This window comes from Rhipicephalus microplus, chromosome 1 (assembly GCF_043290135.1).
Source record: "Rhipicephalus microplus isolate Deutch F79 chromosome 1, USDA_Rmic, whole genome shotgun sequence".
NCBI lineage: Eukaryota > Metazoa > Arthropoda > Arachnida > Ixodida > Ixodidae > Rhipicephalus > Rhipicephalus microplus.
Window position 1 is genome coordinate 150,146,557 of NC_134700.1, and position 20,252 is coordinate 150,166,808.

The 20,252-nt window shown below is 43.9% G+C and overlaps 2 protein-coding genes across 2 annotated transcripts in view; one reads left to right on the top strand and one right to left on the bottom strand.

The window, feature by feature from the left end:
* LOC119178794 (uncharacterized) overlaps nt 1-519 on the top strand; it is a 39,230-nt gene extending 38,711 nt beyond the window's left edge. Inside the window, exon 19 of the mRNA XM_037430047.2 lies at nt 111-519. Coding sequence (XP_037285944.2) covers nt 111-202 — 92 coding nt within the window. The 3' untranslated portion in view covers nt 203-519. The remainder of the gene's footprint in view (nt 1-110) is intronic.
* A 3,491-nt stretch (nt 520-4,010) lies between these two features.
* Nucleotides 4,011-20,252, bottom strand: part of LOC119178625 (uncharacterized) — a 97,285-nt gene continuing 81,043 nt past the window's right edge. Inside the window, exons 21-23 of the mRNA XM_075887472.1 lie at nt 17,479-17,558; nt 7,155-7,319; nt 4,011-5,494 (exon numbers count right to left, since the gene is read on the bottom strand). Coding sequence (XP_075743587.1) covers nt 5,453-5,494; nt 7,155-7,319; nt 17,479-17,558 — 287 coding nt within the window. The 3' untranslated portion in view covers nt 4,011-5,452. The remainder of the gene's footprint in view (nt 5,495-7,154; nt 7,320-17,478; nt 17,559-20,252) is intronic.

The following is a 20,252-nucleotide window of genomic DNA, read 5'->3' on the forward strand; positions in this document are numbered from 1 at the left end:
CATCTCTCTATTTGTTCAACTGCCAATCCATACGTTTCTATACCTATTTAGCAGTGTAGCGAATGGATGATTGTGAATTTGTTTACATGCTCACCATGTCACACTTGCAGGCATGTACTGTGCTGGAGTTCTGTCGGCAATTTTCTCCCCGTACGTGCTGCTTCTCACGACCCTGACACTGCTGCGGCACTGGGCCAGTTAGCAACCTGCACCCAAACCTCGCCCACTACTGTTGAGAACACAATGAAAGATGCGGCCAAGAGTGCACCATCACCATCGTCAACCTGCCTGCCCTGCACAAGCAGCACGTCACCCGCTAAGCTTTCACGTTTGAGGCTTGCATGCCTCAAATGGAAGCGACGTGAAGGCGTAGGGGATCTAATCAAGGTGGCTGTTAGGCAAAGCCCAATCACTGAAGACAATTGCTCATCTTTTACCTTCGCCACATCATTCTAATAAATGTGCATCCCATCTCAACGGACAACAAATATTGAAATAAAACAATTTGCTACAAAAGTACTACATTAGGCATGATGTAATTGTTGAAACAGAAAAGACTCGACCTGCTGACCTAAAGTCCAAAAGCAGACTTTTATAACTGACCTAAAGGATCCCCGCAACACTTTTCAAGTAGTCATGGAATGGATTCACTAAAGATATTTATTGCCTCACAAATTCACCACCGCAAAAATTTTTAGAATCTGTTCAGTACAAAGGGAATTACAAAATTTTTTTGCAAACCACAATGTTATTCTCTCTTATTTTGTCTCAATGAAAGCGCTGGAAGCTAAGCAAGGAAGGATGACACAGGAAAAAAGATACATCACGTGCGCCTTGTGACCTTGAGCACCTCTTTAGGCGACTTTTTAGAGCAATCACATGCACACGCTTGGACGAGTTGCACTCTTTCACGGTGGCTACAGTAGTGAGCGCGCAATGCCATGCTCAAATCAGCCAATGGCTAATACAATGGCTGTTACGAGTAACTTTTAGGATTGCATCATTCTTTGTCAAGAAATTAGAAAGCAATTTATAGCTGACTGAGAATTTATTGTAAATTCCATGCTGCGTGCTGCGCTATATCATTTGGCTCTCGTGTTCTCAGGAGCCTCGACTTCCGATCAGCTTTGCTTTCTGGCCATGCTCAAAAAGTGTTGCAGGGCCCCTTCAACAAGTTAACTATCATGATCGGTCAGCACCAGTTTATATGAACAATGAAATTATGTATACATAGTACACGTCTACGAATGCTTGCATGCATTTCCATTTTGCAAGAAGTCTCCTGGCTCTACAACATATCAAACATTCAGCAACAGCTTTGTTTATCTTTACTTAATTTTGGGACCTGATCAATGCGAATGGCAGGTCAATGAAGCTACCAATCTGTTAAACCAATTAAGTATTAAATATTTTGTAGGTATTGTAGGTGATTTATTGTGTTATAAAAATTGGTTATGCATAATTACAGGTAATTACCACTTCCATGCAACCAGTTAAATTACCGACAGCAAGAGTTGAAACTGGTGGCACTGTTTTGAGCATTCTGAATTTGGCAGGAACTGCAGTAGAACAATCATTATCATGCCACATAGCAGCTCGAGTAGCCTGTGAGCTTTGCATTCGTTTGTTCGTATCAAAGCTCTGATGTATGTCAGTACTGCTATATGACTTGATAGCAATTCCTACTAAAATGGTACTAATAGCAACTTCGTAAACCACTTGCAGTCAACATTTTCATCTTTTAGTTGACTGCTCTGGCCCTGCATTCTTCAAACTGGAGCATCAGCGTGCAATCATTAGAGTACACCCAGACGCAAGCACTGCAAAGTTCAGCATTTGCAGTCTTGTGCTTGGGGTGCTCATGCGTTACGACACTTTCCTTCGTTTCAGTGTACACACCACAGCTTCGCACATTCATTCATGGGTTGGTCACAGTTTAATTGACAAGCTACAGCGCTAAACATGAGGACAGAGCTTGCAAACTTGCGTCTAAATTTGTGCCCCTCATTTCAGTGCTATGTTTCACCGATTAACGCCACATAGACCCACAAAGGGCAACAAGCACAAACACGCACAAGCACGAGTACCAGTATAAACATGAGTGAGTACCCAGAAGTGTGAGAAGTTGGTACAAACATGAGCGACTACCTGCTAAAGTGAGCATCAACACGAGTGCCTGTTAGTGAGAGCAATATTGAGCAGGAATGCGAGCACTGATCAATACGAAGAGATGAGACTACAAACGAGTGCATTTGCTAGAGGCTAAGGGGAATGCTTGTTAACAATAAGCGCACACGAATATGAATGCAAATGAGTGTCAGATGCTGTAAGTAGACCCACGTATGAATGCGTGCACGGGAGCAGGTGAGTATGAATGTGAGCGGATGTCATTGTGACCGAGACCATGACCATGGCATGGTCACGGCTTTCTCCTCGGCGGCGCGGCTGCGATGTGGCGTGTGGTGGACGTTTCCCTGCAGCCTACGGTGAGAAACGGACGGGGTAGTGATTCTTGAAAAAGGAAAAAAGCACCTATATTCTGTCAGCCATAAGGCGAAACGATGCAATGTCTAAGAGAAAAAAAAAGAAAAAAAGAGAAATGGCCGGCGCGGACTATGCGTTGCGCCTCCTTTGCTGGCCTTAAACCCAGGAGTGGCAGCAGCAAATCGGTAGTCCATCAGTAACAGTGAAGATGTGGAAAGAAGAAAGCTATTAGATCAAGTGTTCAAACAAGGCAGGGCCCGTTTGCCGCAGTGGAAAACCATCTATAGTACTGGTGGTGACACTGAGTGAAATACAGTAGATGCCTTCATGAAAAAATAAAGAAGGATGACTAACGAAAATTTCGAGAAACGCAAACAGTCGCTGCAAATAAAGGGCTGTAGAGGACACGTTCCACGAATGTAACAGGTTCGTTAAGTAAAGCCAGTCGGGCTTGCCATAAAATGTTATTCTCTGAAAAAAGAAGAAGGTGAGCGTTCGATATGCATAGACATAAAAATATATTTGCACACACAAACAAAAAAACATGGAAAAGAAACACTACGTTACCAAAAGGTAATCCAACATGCGTCGACAAGACAAGAACTAAATACAGCACTCATTAACGAGGGGGAAATCTCTAAGACTCTGAATTGTTGTTCGAGTTCGCCTGTTGAAGTTGTTGGGATAGTCCGGACGCGCAAGAAAAGTGGCACGGCTCACCAGTGGTTCATGCAGATGAACGGTCCAGCAAGGAAGATGTTGTGACCGGAGTGCACAAGCTCAGGCCCCTAGCCCGACGGCTCGCTCCCGATCTCGGTGGACATCGTCATCTCTGGCACTCAGAGCGACACCATGCCGGAGACTCTGCAGTAGCCTCGGTTGTAAAATGGTCACCAGGACCCAGTGAAAGTCTTCAGCGGCAAGGTGGATGCCTTGAAGTCCGGGTACAAGTACCCAGTGAGCTCGCATGCCGCACTATAGTGGCATTCTTACAACCGCCAGCAAAACTTTTCTTCTTCCTTTTCGGTGCAGTGGTTCTTGATTCTGTCTTTTTTTTTCTTCATTTTTTTTTTCTTTTAGTCACCCTTTCTCGCCGTGTTCTCACAAGTAGCACGCTGTAAGTAGCCCGTCTTCATCGATCTTGCCGCGCCAACTTTAAAACACACCACAGTCGCGCACTTCACTCACAACGAGCTGGGACAGCTGATTCCAGTAATTATTTTTTTAACTGTATTCATGCAATGTTAATAATGGTTGGGAAGAAAGTAACATGGCATTAATGTGTACTATCAATTACTTTTTCAGTGTGCTTACTATCCTGCACCAGTAATTCACACCTGTGATTGTTTACACTTCTGAATGAAGAGCAACTGCCAATAAAATATACATACTTACTGCAAATGGAACATCCTGTGGCTAGAAGCAAAAAGCGCAGCGAGTTTGTGAAGTACGATCATCATACCTTGGGCAGACATACTATTCCAGTCTGACGAGAATGTGATTGGTAAAATGAAGCAACACACATATTCAACATTGCAAGTTTTTATTATCATTCTTCTCAAGCATGAGATATCAGTAGACTCGATTCTTTAGTGCCAGTGAAAAAAAATAGTACAGGCCCCGTGTGCCTCCATCGCATCATCTGTACATGCGATGAGTATTTCTAAAAGAACGCCTTGCCTAAGACGGGTGCCCAGTGTATTTCAGCTGCATCTTGGGTTCACAGAGATTAATATTACAAAAAAAATTCGCCCATGCAGAATCACAACTTCATTTACAAATCAAGGGCTTAAAAATATCCTTTTTCTTACAATATATATATATATATATACACTGTACAGTAATGATGACGATGGGGGAAGCACACAAACTTAACAATTACATGATATCGTACATAGTATATACACGTCGATTTAACTTACACACGGGACCACAATCTGTCCCCAATATGGCTTAGTAATTAAATACAATTAATTGTACAAAATTTCTCAAGTGAACTGGCATGATTTGTAAATATTACCATTCGTTTGCACACAAAGGGGGGAACGGAGAGAAGGGCAAGACAAAACAATAGGACAATGCATGGACTTGGGAGCTAAAACTGCAAATTGCCTTTTGCATGTTATTAAAATAGAGCAAGAATTAAAAACTTCTGCATTACACAGGTCGAACTAGCCCCCCACCCCCTTTTTTTTCTTTTTTTCCACCTCTAGAAATCAACAAAAATGTATCTCCATTTATGCCCATGTGACCGGCAGACTGTTGCGACTACTGCAACCAGCCTTGCAATGTGCACTGCACATAATTATGTGCATATTTTAAAAGATCTTGCTTCATGATACGCAAAGCTCTGAGCACCAGTTGTGTATGTTAATGTGCACACACACACACACACATATATATATATATATATATAATGATACACGTAAGTATAAGGTACAACGATATTCGATCCAAGTGCTGCTTCTGCAAGCGTTTACTTTTGGCAATAAGCAATGGTGTCAACAATAACAACAATATACCGTAGTATAATAAAATGATCATAAAAACGATTCAACAAATTACAAACAAAGGAGCAGAACAGCATGCTACAGCAACATTCACATCCAATGTAAGATATGAATAAAAAACAAACTCCTGTACATGCGTAATATACGACGCAACACCGGAACACAGCTTCAATAAGGAAGGGTATGGCTTTGGGAAAGGTCACCAAAAAAGGAAAACTATAAAGGTGTTGAAGTGGGGAGGGGGCTTTCACCACGATGACGATGACGCCTGAGAAACGTATGTACAGATGATCGTTGTAGCACTCCTTCCACACAGGTCCCATATATACAGCACACGCGTGTAAGTAGAAGGCAGGAAAGTGTTCGGCCTGGTGATGGGTTCAGCGATGAAGAACACTTTGGTGCACGGCAGGGTAGTGGCAACAAGTGTTTTTCTGCTACAAATGGCTGGGTTACTTTCAGCTCTGCTTCGATCTCTTTGGCGAAGATATCAAGTGGCTCTGAAAAGAAGAAGAAATGAAGACCTTTCTGAACAACTTGCACAGCACACCTGGGTTTTAGGTAGGGTGCAGGCTTCTTCGAGATGACTGGCACACAGCAGCTGAAAGCACCACTTTCTTGAAACATCCGATTGGATCGATTGAAAACACTTTAGTATTTCGCATGTAAGTTATAGAAATTGAATGGGAGGACAGCCTAATTCATTCATCACCTGGTTCCCCCCACTGCACCTAGTTGGGCTTGTCGCCGTGTAGAATGGTTTCCCATGACTAAAACGAGATTAAAGATTATCTGCTAAGGCGCTTAGCTGGTCGGCCTATATTCTATGGTACATATTAGTCTGCGAGCTCTCCACTCTGAAAAAAAAATGACAGTCTACCCTGGAAGAGTACCAAAGATGTAAATTTTTTAAAGGGGCAGACTGCTCTTAGACATTTTTCATTTATTTCTTCAGTGATCTTAATCAAACTGCACAGAATTATGCAGTTTTTCTACTGATTTCAAATATTTAATTAGTTATTCTGCAACTCATCTTATTCCTGAGATAACTTAAGTTCACCCCCTATTGTTTAAGGCCACCATAGAAAAAAAAGCGCTTAATTAAAAGTGATATTTATAATATCCTAACATAGAATAATGACTATAGATTGAAATAATGCAAGTTTTTTGTTTTTAAGCCTTTCTTATTATTTTACAGCAAAATGAACTATCCATTTTCAAAAGCAGTTGAAATTGTGTTAAAATTTTGATGAGTAATTAATTAAAAGGCTTGTTTTCTAAATTTTGCTCCCATACTTACACCCTACACACATACAGGTTTCCATTGCAAAAAGAATTATTGTTGTACCTGCCCTAGCTGCAGAGATATTGAGGCCTCAAAATTGAACAGTTGTAAATTTACTTTCTTGAGAAAAATGGAAAAACTGAAAACACACAGCTTCTTCAAAAAGCAACAATCATGGTGTGCATGTTTTGCAATCCTCATAAAAATGCTCATAAATTCGTAGCAGAGCTTCTAACACAGGTGCCGGCAAGTTATAAAGTGGCCTCGAAGTTGGTTCCCCATTTTTTTGCAGGTTCTGCATGTTAACAGCACCAAGAATCTGGTCAGTTAGAATGACATTACAAAAAAATTACCACTTCCTGGTGTGTAAAAATTTGCAGAAAGATAGAAAAATACTTGCAGATACCAAATATGTCAATTTTAAGAAATGATTTTTTGTAAGTTTTTGGTCCCAAGGAGCAGTCTGCCCCTTTAAGCAAGAAAAATGTGCTTCTTGTAGCATTCAGGGTGGGTGCTCCTTTAGTATACCAAGATTCACATGTGGTGGAGCAAAGGCTTTCAGATCTGCTAGGAGGGCTCCCGGAATTTCTGATTGCGCTGTGGGTTTTTCCTGGGTCGCTAGGAAACACTCGTTGAAAACACTTTTTTGTGCGATGTATCAAAGTAATAAGCTGGCACTCTCTACTGGCACGACCACAGAAAAACCTCTAAGCTTGGAGGTTTCGTTTCACAAAAAAATGAAAACACATATACACACACTTAATTGCATGTGCTTTTAGGCCCTTACCCAAAAAGCTGAGAGCTGAATGTGTTAGCTAGTCGTTGGACATGCAAAGAGAGGTGGTTTTGATTCACAGGTGGCTGTAGTTTCTCACCTTTTGCCACTTCTCGACCAACCGATTGTACTCCTGCAGGTAGAAGGCAAAAACTTCTTCACAGTCCTGCGACGCCTCATGATCTGCGGGGTTGTACGTCTGACAGTTGCGCTTCACGAGCATCATGTCCTCGTGAAATTCTGTTATGTCCCGGTACTGGCCACTCTGAAAGTTTTGAAATGCAAGCTGCTGTTCAAGTTAAACAATGTACGTTTCAGTAAATTTTACGTAAGGGCAGCACTCCAAAAAAAGAGCCAAAAAAGATGAGTGCACGAAAAGGCTTGGCATGCGTAAAATGCCATGTGGTGCATTTGTCATGTCTGGTGCAAAAATGGAGATAATGATAGCCTGGTCAATCAGAATTGGCTAGTAAATAGAAATACTGTGTATTTCCATGATAAAAAAAAAACCACACCTACCGTAATTACTCGAATCTAACGCGCACCTTTTTTACGGTTAAGCGAGTTCATAAATCGCATGCGCATTAAAATCGAGAGTGAAAAAAAAATGAATACGGTCATTCTATTGCCATTGGCATTTCCAAAATGGCCGCCCCCTACATGCTTCGGCATGGCGCATCGGCCATTTCTGCCTATGTGTTTCCCATGTGCGGCACTTCGTACGTGTGCTGAGGAGTTCGTCATCTTGTAGTTCATTAGCATCGACGGCATAGAAGAGCCGACTCCAGAAACTCGACGAGTGCATCAGGATGCCGCTTTTAAAAGGAGAGTCATCGCATGTGTCGAAACAGACGGAAATCGGGCCGCATCGCGGTCGTTCGGAGTTCCCGAAACGTGCATGTGGGACTGGCGGAAACAAAAGCAGAAGATTGTCAAAGATTCATGCAAAGGCTTCAGTGGACCACAGCAGGGTTGGTTTCCGCAAATTGAAGAGCTGCTCGCCGAGTATGTGCTCGAGCAGCGAGCGGCACAGCGGCCCGTGACAACAGAACTGCTCTAAGTGCGGGCTATGCAGTTAGCTTTAGAAAAAGGGCTAACGCAGAGCCAGTTGTTCAAAGCGAGCAGGTGCTGGCTAACTTTATGAAGAGGAAAGGCTTTTCCCTCCTAAAGCGAACGGGCATGCGCCAAAACTTGCCGGAAGAGTACGAAGAAAAGCTTCACAGTTTTCAGAGGTTCGTCCTAAACTTGCGGCACAACAATGGCTACCTGCTTGGGCAAATCGGGAATGCCGATCAGACGCCTCTTCGACATGCCTGGCACCACAACCGTCGAGAAGAAGGGGGCGAAGCAAGTTTGCATGCTGACATCGGGCCACGGTAAAGCAAGAGTGACGGCAATGCTCCGTTGCACGTCAGATAGGCACAAGCTTCCCCCGTACCTCATATTTAAACGGAAGACACTCCCGAGAGGAGTCGTTTTCCCGAGTAGTGTGATCATGCGGGCCAACAAGAAAAATGGGTGCGCGTCGCAATCAATATCTTACTTTTTTTTTTTTTTCGTCGTGAAAACCGAGTGCGCGTTACAATCGAGGGCGCGGTAGAATCGAGTAAATACGGTAAGTCACGAGGTAACAAAATCCAGAGACCATGCGATTGCAGGAAAAGAAAAGGTCTGCCACAGCTCTGCTTACCAATGCTCTAGTCTTCAAACTGCATAGGCTTGAGTCTGAAACTTGCCTAATTCCTGTTCTCACAGTTTAGTGGGCTGCAGCACATTCATCGGGAAAGAGAACTAAACATTCAGCCACACAACTGGGTCCCTCCGCCTTCATTTTTCTTTCTCTTTAGCACGTGTTCTGTTTTGCATAAATGTGCAACTGCTCTCTGCTGCTACATTTACACTTTCATTTATAGTACTTTTTTGTCATGACTACACTTATGTGAGCTGCGTCTTATTTCTGAACAAACCTTGAACACACCCTTTTCCAACCTTCTGTTATGTTTCGTTTAAGACAAATGGTGCACATGAGGGTCATAAATTAGCAGGAAAGGAGAGAAAATGTCAAGTAACCATGCAGCAGCTGTTTACTACGAAGGGCACCTGGTTAATCGTTATTGGTTTTCAATTCACCATGGCAGCTGTTTAATTTTCAGAAACAACTGGACAGCACATGAAGGTCTACATTACGATCTTCTAGCATCGAGGCGTGCTAGAAGATTGTGATGTAACATTCTTCCAGCATGCTGTAAAACCTTACAAATGTGTAGCTCGGCTGTTCCATTGTGTTAATAGATGTGCCAGCAAAAACCAGCCATTAACCCTTTAACAATTTTAGATCCCCCTCATTGCACTGTCCCTGAATTGCTACGGACAAGCTTACCTCCTATGCTCGAAATATCTCCTTACGAACATTTTGAACTAGACACGCTCGTTCGCGTGCTAGCTTGTGTATCGCTTTGCAGATGGCAGCACTGACCTGATCACTTCTTTTTCTTTTAACAGGCATTTCAAATTTTTAGGAAAACAAGAAGGAAGAGGGGGCAACTTATGTTTTGTAGATGGTGTATGGTGAAAGCGACGAGTGCGTTATTAAACCATTGTCATGGAAGAGCTGCTCATTGTTGCCAGAGTGATTAAAATTGTCAGTGTAATGAAACCATCATCATGTTGAAAATTTCCCACAAACACTTGTTAATGTTTTTTACTGCTGATTGCCAGCAGGCAGCTGAACTTCTCTCATGAGCATCAATAAACTGGATTAGTACATTCTTCAAATATTTTCTTCAGCTTTTTAGTAAAAATGATGATGTTTGATGTTTTGTGGCGCAAGGGCCATTTCACGGGCAAAGAGTGCCAGTTCATCTTACTAAAAATATGGACAATGATTGTGATAAGCGGCTGTATAAGGGCCATAAAATTCCTCGCGGTAAGGTGGGTAAAAACATACGACTAATAAAATCATGACCATGCCGTGAAAGGTGTGTGTGGTGTGAATAGGTGACAAAAATTGGTGATAATGAAAAACGATGGTGGACATGTATGGCATTAGCACAAGTACCTCACTCGTTCATACCCTAGCGTCCAAGGGCCGTGAGGCAAGTGCTTTCTTGTGCAGCCACCGCAGCAAAAACCTCTCTGGAGAGGTCGTGCTACGGAATGCCCGGGTATATATGAAAATTATGAATTTCTTTTTAAAACCGCTAACAATGATTTATGACTAAAAAGCGGTTCCCTACCGACAAACATTGCAGGGTGTAAAGGTATATGTTGTCGGTAGGGTAATGGAAAATGTTGTTTTCTTAGAGTTTCTAAGTCTTTGCACTGGATTAACATGTGAAGGACTGTTAATGCTTCACCACATCTGTCACACAATGGTGGATCGCCACCGGACAAAAGATATGTGTGTGTATGTGTGTCCTATCCTGAGTCTCGTGAGTGTTACCTCTGTATGACGCGATTTTGATACTGGCAGCCAATGACCAAGGTGTGTAGTTTGTTTTGTGTGTGTGTATCCCATTTGCTCTGCCAGTAGTCCCTGAGGTTTCGTTCGAGAGATGGCTTGAGATCAAGGGCCGGGATTGATATAGGTGTAGGGGCAGTGCTTTTGTGGACGGATGCAGCGAGCTGATCCGCCCTCACGTTGCCTTGGATCTCACGGTGCCCTGGCACCCAGCGCACTACAACATGTTGTTTGAGTGTGTAGAGTGTGCACAAAATGGAGTAAAGTGAGACAAGGACTGGGTTTTTTTGTTTTTTAAGAGTGTGCAGAGCCATTACCACACTGAGGGAGTTTGTATAAATTGCTGCTTTTTGTATTTGTAATTGCTTGATGTGTTTAGCCGCCACAAGTGTCGCATAAGCTTCCGCTGTGAAGATACTTGTGCCTGGATGTAGAGGGCCAACATCCGAAAAGGATGGGCCGACAGCAGCGTAGGACACAGAGGAGTTAGACTTGGAGGCATCTGTAAAGAACTCAGGACGTGTGTATATGTGTTGAAGTTCCAGGAAGTATGTTCCAATATGGGCAATAGGCGCATGTTTTGTAACTTCTAGAAAAGACACATTGCAGTCTATAGTCTGCCACTGCCACGGTGGCGGGTATGCTACAGGAGCCATTAAACTGTGTTCAAGTGACACTCCAGTTTCCTCAGCTAGACCATTCAGGCGAACTGAGAAGGGCTGCCTCATCGAAGGCCTGTTTTGAAGCAGAATTGAGCTCGACAAGTCATTAATAGTAGAGTATGAGGGATGCTTCTTGTCTGCTTTCACCTTAAGGAAATAAACTAAGGACATGTAAGTTCTCTGCAGATGAAGCGACCACTCATTTGACTCAACGTAAAGGCTTTCTACGGGGGTGGTGCGAAAAGCACCCGTAGAAAGGCGGATGCCCAAATGGTGCACGGGGTCCAGCATCTTCAAAGCACTTTGAGTCGCAGACTGATAAACAACGGCCCCATAATCTGAGCGGGTGCAAATGAGGCTTCTATACAGATTCATGAGACATTGCCTGTCACTACCCCACGTAGTACGTGACAGCACTTTTAAAACATTCATGGCTTTTAAACATTTTGTTTTTAAATACTTGATGTGCAGTACGAAGGTCAACTTGTTGTCCAAGATTAAGCCTAAGAATTTATGCTCCGCATTAACAGACAGACGTTGACCGTTCAGTTCAATGTCGGGTTCTGAGTGCATGTCTCCCTTTCGGGAGAACAAGACACACGTGCTTTTTTGTGGGTTCAGTCGTAATCCGTTTTCCTCTGCCCATTTGGAGACCTTGTTTAAGCCTCACTGAACCTGCCGCTCACACATTGCCAGATTGCAAGATCTAAAGCCAAGCTGGACGTCATCGACATATGTACAATAAAACATATTGCGAGGAATGGACAAGTGCAAGGAATTCATTTTGATGAGAAAAAGTGTGCAGGTAAGTACACCACCTTGTGGCACGCCTGTTTCCTGGACAAATGTTTGGGAAAGAACCGTGCCCACTCGGACACGGAATGTCCGGTTTGACAGGTGACTTTCGATTATGTTAAACATTCTTCCGCGCACGCCAAGGTGGGACAGGTCTCTTAGAATTCCAAAACGTCATGTTGTATCATAAGCCTTTTCGATATCGAGGAACACAGAGAGAAAATATTGTTTATGGATGAAGGCGTCTCTGATCTGTGCCTCAATACGAACAAGGTGGTCTGTGGTGGATCTACTCTCTCGAAACCCGCACTGAAATGGGTCGAGCAAATTGTTTGTTTCAAGGAAATGTACAAGTCGGCAGTTTATCATTTCTTCGAAGACTTTGCACAAGCAGCTTGTAAGTGCAATAGGCCTATAACTCGAAGCTAAAGAAGGGTCCTTGCCCTCTTTCAAAATGGGAATAATAGCCTCTTTCCAGGAGGTAGGGATAGTGCCAGAAAACCAGATAGCATTGTACAAACAAAGTAAGGTTTTTCGTGTTTCGGCTGGTAGGTTTTTTTAACATTTCATACACCACACGGTCAGAACCTGGGGCAGAAGTACTGCAGGAGTTTAGAGATGTTCGGAGCTCAGCTAGACTGAAAGCTTGGTTATATGCCTCGTATCTAGTGCATTTGTGTTCGAGCTTCTGCTTTTCTATTCTTGTTCTGTATTTTTGGAAAGTGTCAGTATAGTGGGCGAGCTGGATACCCGTTCAAAGTGTGCACCGAGGAAGTTTGCCTGATCTTCCAAGGTATCACCTAGAGTGTTTACGAGTGGAAGTGTGTGAACTTGTTTCACTGCTATCCTACCGACCATGTTCCAGACTTTAGCCTTCTGTGTGTATGAATTGATCCCTGACAAAAACTTCTGCCAGCTTTCTCTTCTGGCCTGCTGATGCGTTCTCCTGCCTTGAGACTTTATTTTCTTGAAGGTGTCAAGATTTTCGGTCCGAAGCAACCTCCATGCCCTGTTCTGTTCCTTTCGCGCATTACAACACTCTGTGTTCCACCATGGGACGTGTCGTTTGTTTGCCGGGCATTCCAGATGTTTGCGGTATGCACTTGGCTGCTGCATCAGTTAGAAAAGCTGTGAAGTACTGCACAGCTTCATCTATGTTTAACCTACATATGTCTGTCCAACTTAAATGTGTAGTGTTATGGAACTGTTCCCAGTCTGCTTCGTTTATCAGCCATTTGGGAACATGTAGAGGACATTCATATGTTGTTTGTGAACTCAGAACTATAGGAAAATGGTCACTTCCATATGGATTATTTATGATTTTCCATTTCAGTAGGGGTAGGAGTGAAGGTGATACGACGCTGAAGTCTATAGATGAGTAAGGTTTGTTGGCAAAGCTATAGTTTGTTGGCTCTTTCCTATTCAACAAACAGGCACCGAAAGAGAAAAGAAATTGTTCAATGAGACGACCTCGTGCATCACAGCGAGAATCGCCCCACAGTCCACTATGTGCATTTAGGTCCCCAAGAAGCAAATAAGGTTCAGGCAGTTTGTCTATTAAAGACTGGAATTCACGTCTTTCAAGACGGTGGTGGGGAGGTACGTACAAAGAGCAGATGGTGACGAGTTTGTTTAAAAGTACCGCTCGAACAGCCACCGCCTCAAGGGATGTCTGGAGTGGTAAATGTGTACACGCAACTCCTTGGTTAATGATAATGGCTACGCCACCGGATGACGCCACAGCATCATCTCGGTCCTTTCGGTATATGATGAAAGCACGTAAAAAATTTTTATTGGAGGATTTTAGGTGTGTTTCCTGTACACACAGCACTTGAGGTGAGTGTTTGTATAAAAGCTCTTGGACGTCGTCGAGGTTTTTAAGCAGTCCTCTGACGTTCCAATGTATAATTTGTGTTTCCGTACTGGAAGTAAAGTAGTGCTGTGTGTACGTTAAGGGAGTGACTTGTTTAAGCTGAAAGGTCGAGCTCAAGTAACAGGGCTATTATCAGGCCCTGTTATGAGCTTTTTAGTTCTCTTGGCACGCTCCAGAGAGCCGCGCCGCTCTTTTGGCACCAGGGGTGCCGCCGTATCCATTGCCTCCTCGGAGGCACTGGATGCCCGCTAATGCGAGCTGGTTTTTCGAAGCTTGGGCCTCGCCTGGCGAGGTGAGGCCTTGAGACCCGAGGAGCCTGGAGTCTGTGGTCTCTGTTCAGTAGTAGGCGGAGTAGACTCAACTACTGCCGCCTTGGGGGCAGGCGCCACCGCCAATGGCTCACTCTGTGCAGGCCGAAGGAGTGGCGAGGGCTGGTGCGACGCTTCCCCCTGGCGCGCCGCATCAGCATATGTGGGGCCACAAAATGGCGAGACTCTCCTTCTTGCTTCTTTAAATGTAATGTTTTCTTTTATCTTTAAACTGATGATCTCTTTCTTTTTTCCAGAAAGAACAGGAGCGTGAGTACGGGGCATAATTATCGCCACAGTTCACACAGTGTGCAGGTGCTTCGCAGTTGTCGGACGCATGGCCCACGACTCCACACAGAGCACAAGTTTTCCGGTCACGACAGCTTTGCGAGCCGTGGCCATATCTCTGACATTGGAAGCAACGGCGGGGGTTGGGAATATATGGCCTCACGGATGTCTTTGTATACCCAGTCTGAATGGTTTCCGGCAAATCACTCGAAGCAAAGGTCAGTACTAAGTGTTTGGTTGGTATTTCCTTTTGATCTCTTCTTATCTTAATACGCTGTACGCTTGTCACGTTTTGGCTCTTCCATCCTTCCAGAAGTTCAGCTTCGGTCAGGTCAAGCAAATCTGTGTCCGATACTACCCCGCGAGTTGAGTTCATGGACCTGTATGGCGTAATACTGATGGGTGTGTGTCACGAACGGCCATTTTTGGCGGCCCCGCGTCACGGCAATTAACGGGCGCCGTACTCCCCCACTGACCGTGGGAACGGCGGGCGCATAAAAGAGAGCCGAGAAGTGCAGAATGGGGTGCTCTTCTTGGAACGTCGCCGCTGACGTTTGATCCTTTTGTAACTGCGGCGGCATCTGCAAGATCGTGGAAGGCCGCGATGTACCCCGAACAAGGATTAGACTACGGGACGCACCGGCTGAGAGCCAAACAGTCTGACCGTTTCCCACGGGGGGAAACCGTGGGAAAACCTCTGGTGGCCAAGCCGTATGACAACATCCCAACAGGCTGTCACTCTCGCTAGTTGAGGGCCCTCTCCTAATTAAAAATGGGTGGGGTCAATATATTTTTTGGGGCGGAGTTTCCATCAAGGAAACGCGCATGATTGGACCCATGTAGAGGTCTCTTGTCCCCAAGCGAGGAGACACGGGGGGGATTTAAACGCAGGGTTTTGCCCTGCTAGGCAGACTAGTCGCTGACCAACATGGTGTAGAAACAGATCAACAAGCATCTCTTCTAGAAGTTTTTAGTGTGGCTCTGTATCGGCTGGCCACCTAAACTTAGCCGTTCGTCTAGTTGTGATGCGATATTAAGATCTGCAACGTAGACATCGAGACTTCGCCTCAACTTAGCTCAACCTGCCCGAAGTCACCTGCAAGCACTAGCCTCCCGGAGCCACCAGCGTTGCAACACCGCCGACATCGCAGTCGTGTCAGAACTCTCTTCGTCTTCTCGCATCCGATCGTCGGGGACGCAACGCTGCCGATCATCACACGTATGCCTTCACCTGTTTATATCTTCGAACTTTCTCCTCCGTAGTTCTATTGTTAGTTTGTGTAGTTTGTAATAGTTCTTTCTCGTAAGCTGATTTATTGTTTTGTTTATATATTTTTTTGTATAAAGTGTTGATGTATTTTGTTAGTTGTATTGAAGTGTTGTACTAGATCCCGTGTGCTGCAATATCACTAGAGTAAAGTTTGTTTTGTTTTCTCACGTCTCTGATCTCTTCACTGTCTCTGCTTGCGTATGGAACGAACTAACCTGCTGTCATTCCCGTCGCCGACTTCGCGCTGGCGACGCTAAAGTGGCAGCTTGTAACAGTGTGTCTCCAAACGTTGTGAGGGTGTTCAGTTTATCGAATTGGTCTTTGTCACGCATCTCAAGGAGTAGATCTCCGCTGGCCATTTTGGTAACCTTGTACCCGGCACCGAGAGTTTCGGTTAAGCACCTAGCCACTACAAAGGGAGATACAGTTCTGGCTTGCTTGTTAGTTTCCTCGCAGTGTATAACGTGAAAATGAGGAAAGATTTATCTTGGCCGGATGAAAAAATTGATATCTTCGGTGCGTACACGCTTTGAGGAGGCACAATCAGTAAGTAAAGGGAATGCTTTATGCATGCTAAATGTATGTTGTTCAGCAGCGTTGGCGGCCACCCACCACGGAGCCCAACGAAACAGTTTTTTAGAAAAAAGAAATATTGAATATAAAAATTTAAACAACAAACACTTCCTGAACAAAAGTTCTCAATATATACCACTTGAATAAAGGTGTTAAAGGACCACTAAACCGAAAAACTAAATCCCTGTACACCAAATAATTACTATATGAAATCTACGATGTCATAATTTCCATTACCATACATTCCTTGTTAGACTACAAAAAGTCAAAGTGCCATTTTTGAAAATTTCACCAAAACACCGGCACTGAGTGCCAGTGTGATGCCACGAATTTCAATGCCCCTTTTCGAACATTGGCCTCATCGAATGAACAAGACCTCCGTAAACTTTTAATTCTTAAGTACCTGGCTTTTTTTAGAACACGATGTAATTCATTTTTATCAATAAAGGGCTACCAAGAGCATAGCAACGACTGTCATGTCACGGTAAATTGGTGTGAGAACTTGAAAGCAGCATCCCCACCTGCATTTTCTTCCTGCATGTTTCCCATCATGCCAAATTTCTCAGAGCAACAACGTTTTTAAAATGGCAGAGCTCTTCTTTTTTAGGGTCCCTTTCAATTTGCAGCGTTACCTGAGTGCCACTGGCAACATAGATTAGAAAGATCATGTGATATGGTGAGTAGGTATTCCACAATAACACTTTTTATACACTCAGACGTCATAACAAAGCTGCATCTGACACGAATATAGGTTCGTTTTATTCGAAAATTTGTTCTAAATGTATGTTCCTTAGACAGTATTTATTGCAAGACCATTCTTCATTCACTTCGTTATAACTAATATTTCCCTATATCCACATTCGTTATATCGAGATCAGAGTGTACTAGTGAAAACGCCGAGTCGGACTCGGGTAAAATGGTGGTTAGGTATGCTCTATTCACTGTGTGGCTTAGTGTTCTTGTGCCGAGAACGCTGAACAACATGCATGAAACACTGCTAAAGGATTGCAGCGAACAGTTATTATAGGCCTTTTTGCATGCAAAAGCTGCACCCAACAAGAATCATGAAAATAAAAAAAAACAACAAGGTTCACATTAAGTACAGATGACATTCCATAAGAGATCTGTAGCATCTACACTTTAAAATATGTAATCCTGTGGTTGCTATAGTGCAAGACCTACAACAAACACTTGCCTCCAGTTTTTTCTTTATGGTGGAGAAATCCATGGGCTGATCAATGACGTCATAGTAACCAGGAGCATCTTCAGGATCAACTATGCGAATAGACAAGAAAATTAAGTCAGTCACATTAAATTCCATTATACATCTGCAAATCATATTATTATAGAATGAAACATAGAGAGAGCCAGCCTTTCACGTTGCTAGAGATTACAGAAATAAACAAAATGAGTGAATGGCATGCTGCCAAAGGTAAAATGATCCCAGACAAAAACTTGGTCCTTCACAGGTTTCACCACAATCAAATGCTCATGAAAAAAAATGTACGCACCTCCGCAGAGTGAATAATGACTGGTGGGCAAAAAACTGGGGCATCACCCGCCCACTTGCGCATGTAAATGAGCGACAACGCGTATCTACAGTATATACAATGTTTTGTTGGTCATAACTCGCATGTTGTATTGAGTTCTGCATTTTGTTTCGCCTTCATTATTACTGCTATCCAGACCATAAAATGTACAACCAATAACTCTTCGATTGGTTCTAGCGTGAAGTTGGGAAAACACGAGATCTATGCCAGTTTTCTTAATATTTAGGTGTTTGTAGAAGGGCGAGACTTCTAGGTAGTTCAACCACACGCGAATGTTTCATTTATTGATTAGGCCAGATTTGTACAAGGTCTTTCTTCTCAGCTTTTGCTTTATGAGCATGTCGATGGCTGCATCTTCGGGTATGTTTCTAAGAAGACAATGCCCTGTTTTCTTAACGTCTACAGGAACATTGACCACTTGACCTTTGATTACATACCACCATTGAACGTATGATGCTCATGAATGGGAGTCATGGAGCGATTGATCACTGCTTCCCGAGCTCTCACCCCTGGAGTAGCAACTTGTTGTTGGCGCTGCCACTTTGCCGCTGCTTCCCGAATTCTTCCCTCCAGGCTAGCTTGTTTTCTGCATCGGCATTGCCTTTCGCAGCGAGAGCATATTAATTTTCATCCATGACAGAAAGAGAATGTGCAGTCAGAAACCCACTTATTGATAATAAGCGGAATTTTAAGTCCCAAAAGCCCGATTTGATCATGAGGGACGCTGTAGTGGAGGGCTCCGGAAATTTCAACCATCTGGTGTTCTTTAATGTGCACTGACATTGCACCAGTACAAGGGCCTCTACCACTTCACCTCCATCGAAATGCGACTGCCGCGGCCGTAGTCGTACCTGCTACCTTTGGGCCAGCAGCCGAGCGCCCTAGCCACTGATCCACCGAGGCGGACTCAGAACGCGCTTATTCTCCATCGTCATCAGCCACAGCACAAAGTGCGCATAATGGCTTAGAGATGTGTAGTTGGTACTTCACTTATCAGCAGAATGACGAGTGTCATAGCATAGTAGGTGCTTCCCTACTTCATTAAAGTTATGGTAGGCGTATAGTGGGTATTTTGCATGTGATGTGCCGGACAATGGACAACACACAATGAACAAGACTAGGCCCCGAGGTGCTTCACCCCCTAAAATGTTTGTGTTACTTATAATGATACCTTAATGTGTTACAAGTAGCAGGTGTGCTACAGTGCAAGCAGACACTAATGCAGAGGCTGCAAGAAATTTGGGAGAAATTACCAGCATATCAAACTGACAGTGAGAATAAGGAATGCAGAAAGAAATTTTTCAGGAAAGAAACAAAAGTTCAATAAAGTAGCCTCTCCAGTGATTCACTTCAGGCACAATAACTGGAGTCAAAGGTACCTCTAGAAATGTCACTTGGCAACATAATGTTACCTGTGTCAACATGAAACAATGCGACTGGCAGAGAGAGAAAAAAAATGCAGTCATTAAAAACTGAAGCAATATGATTCTGTCACAGTGCCATCCAATAATGAAACCCAAACTTGAGAAACTGTTATATTAAAAGGGCTCTGATACAAGGTAGTCAACACTGAAGCTATCATGGGATGACCTTAATGTTGGATGCTGTTGCCACCTGAATCTTACGCCGCAAAATATTTTCTGCTCAAAGAACAAGCAGCAATATCTTATGAAACGAGGGCTTCTGTACCTTCATTATCCAACCAAGCTGACAACGTAACTGCACAGGAGGAATGGCAAGGGGCCAAAGTGCTTCCCAAACGTACATGGCCTCAGATATCTGCAGTTTTTTTTTCTCTTCATTTTTGTTTCTGCCATACAGGTCGCTTATCATTCAGACATAGGTGGTGCGTGTGTGAGCCAGCACCCCTAGGGACAGCTGCAGTACCTGCACGACTCGGCATGTTACTTCTGAAATTGCACACCACCGATTACGTTGAAGTAAGGCGACTGGGGGCACATTAGCACCCAAGGGGGCACATTAGCACCGTCGCTCTCTTCAGTGGTCTGTTTACCACGGCAGCGACAGCAGGCTGACTGTGTTTTTTAGTGTAGAGCTCACTATGAGAAGACTTTCATCCTCAGGTGCCCTGGCCATGCCACATATAAAAGCTGGCACCACAAAAAATTCGTTTGGCGATGAATTACGCCCGCAGCTGAGGAATTCTGTGAAAGTGAGAACGAACCCCATCACTTGCATAACCTACAGTGCCAATGCTCACAGAAATGTCAGTCGTAAGCTTTGCACAACGCCCGAACCAGCCGGCTGCCTTTGATAACAGACAAGAAAATTGATGTTTCATGCAACGAGCATAGCCAGCTTCTTCCAACCAATAAAACATAGCAGGGCGTTAGCGCGCGCCGAGTGCTCGGGCAGGAAGTAGCAGACAACGCAGAGCATGAACCGCCCTTGCGATTTT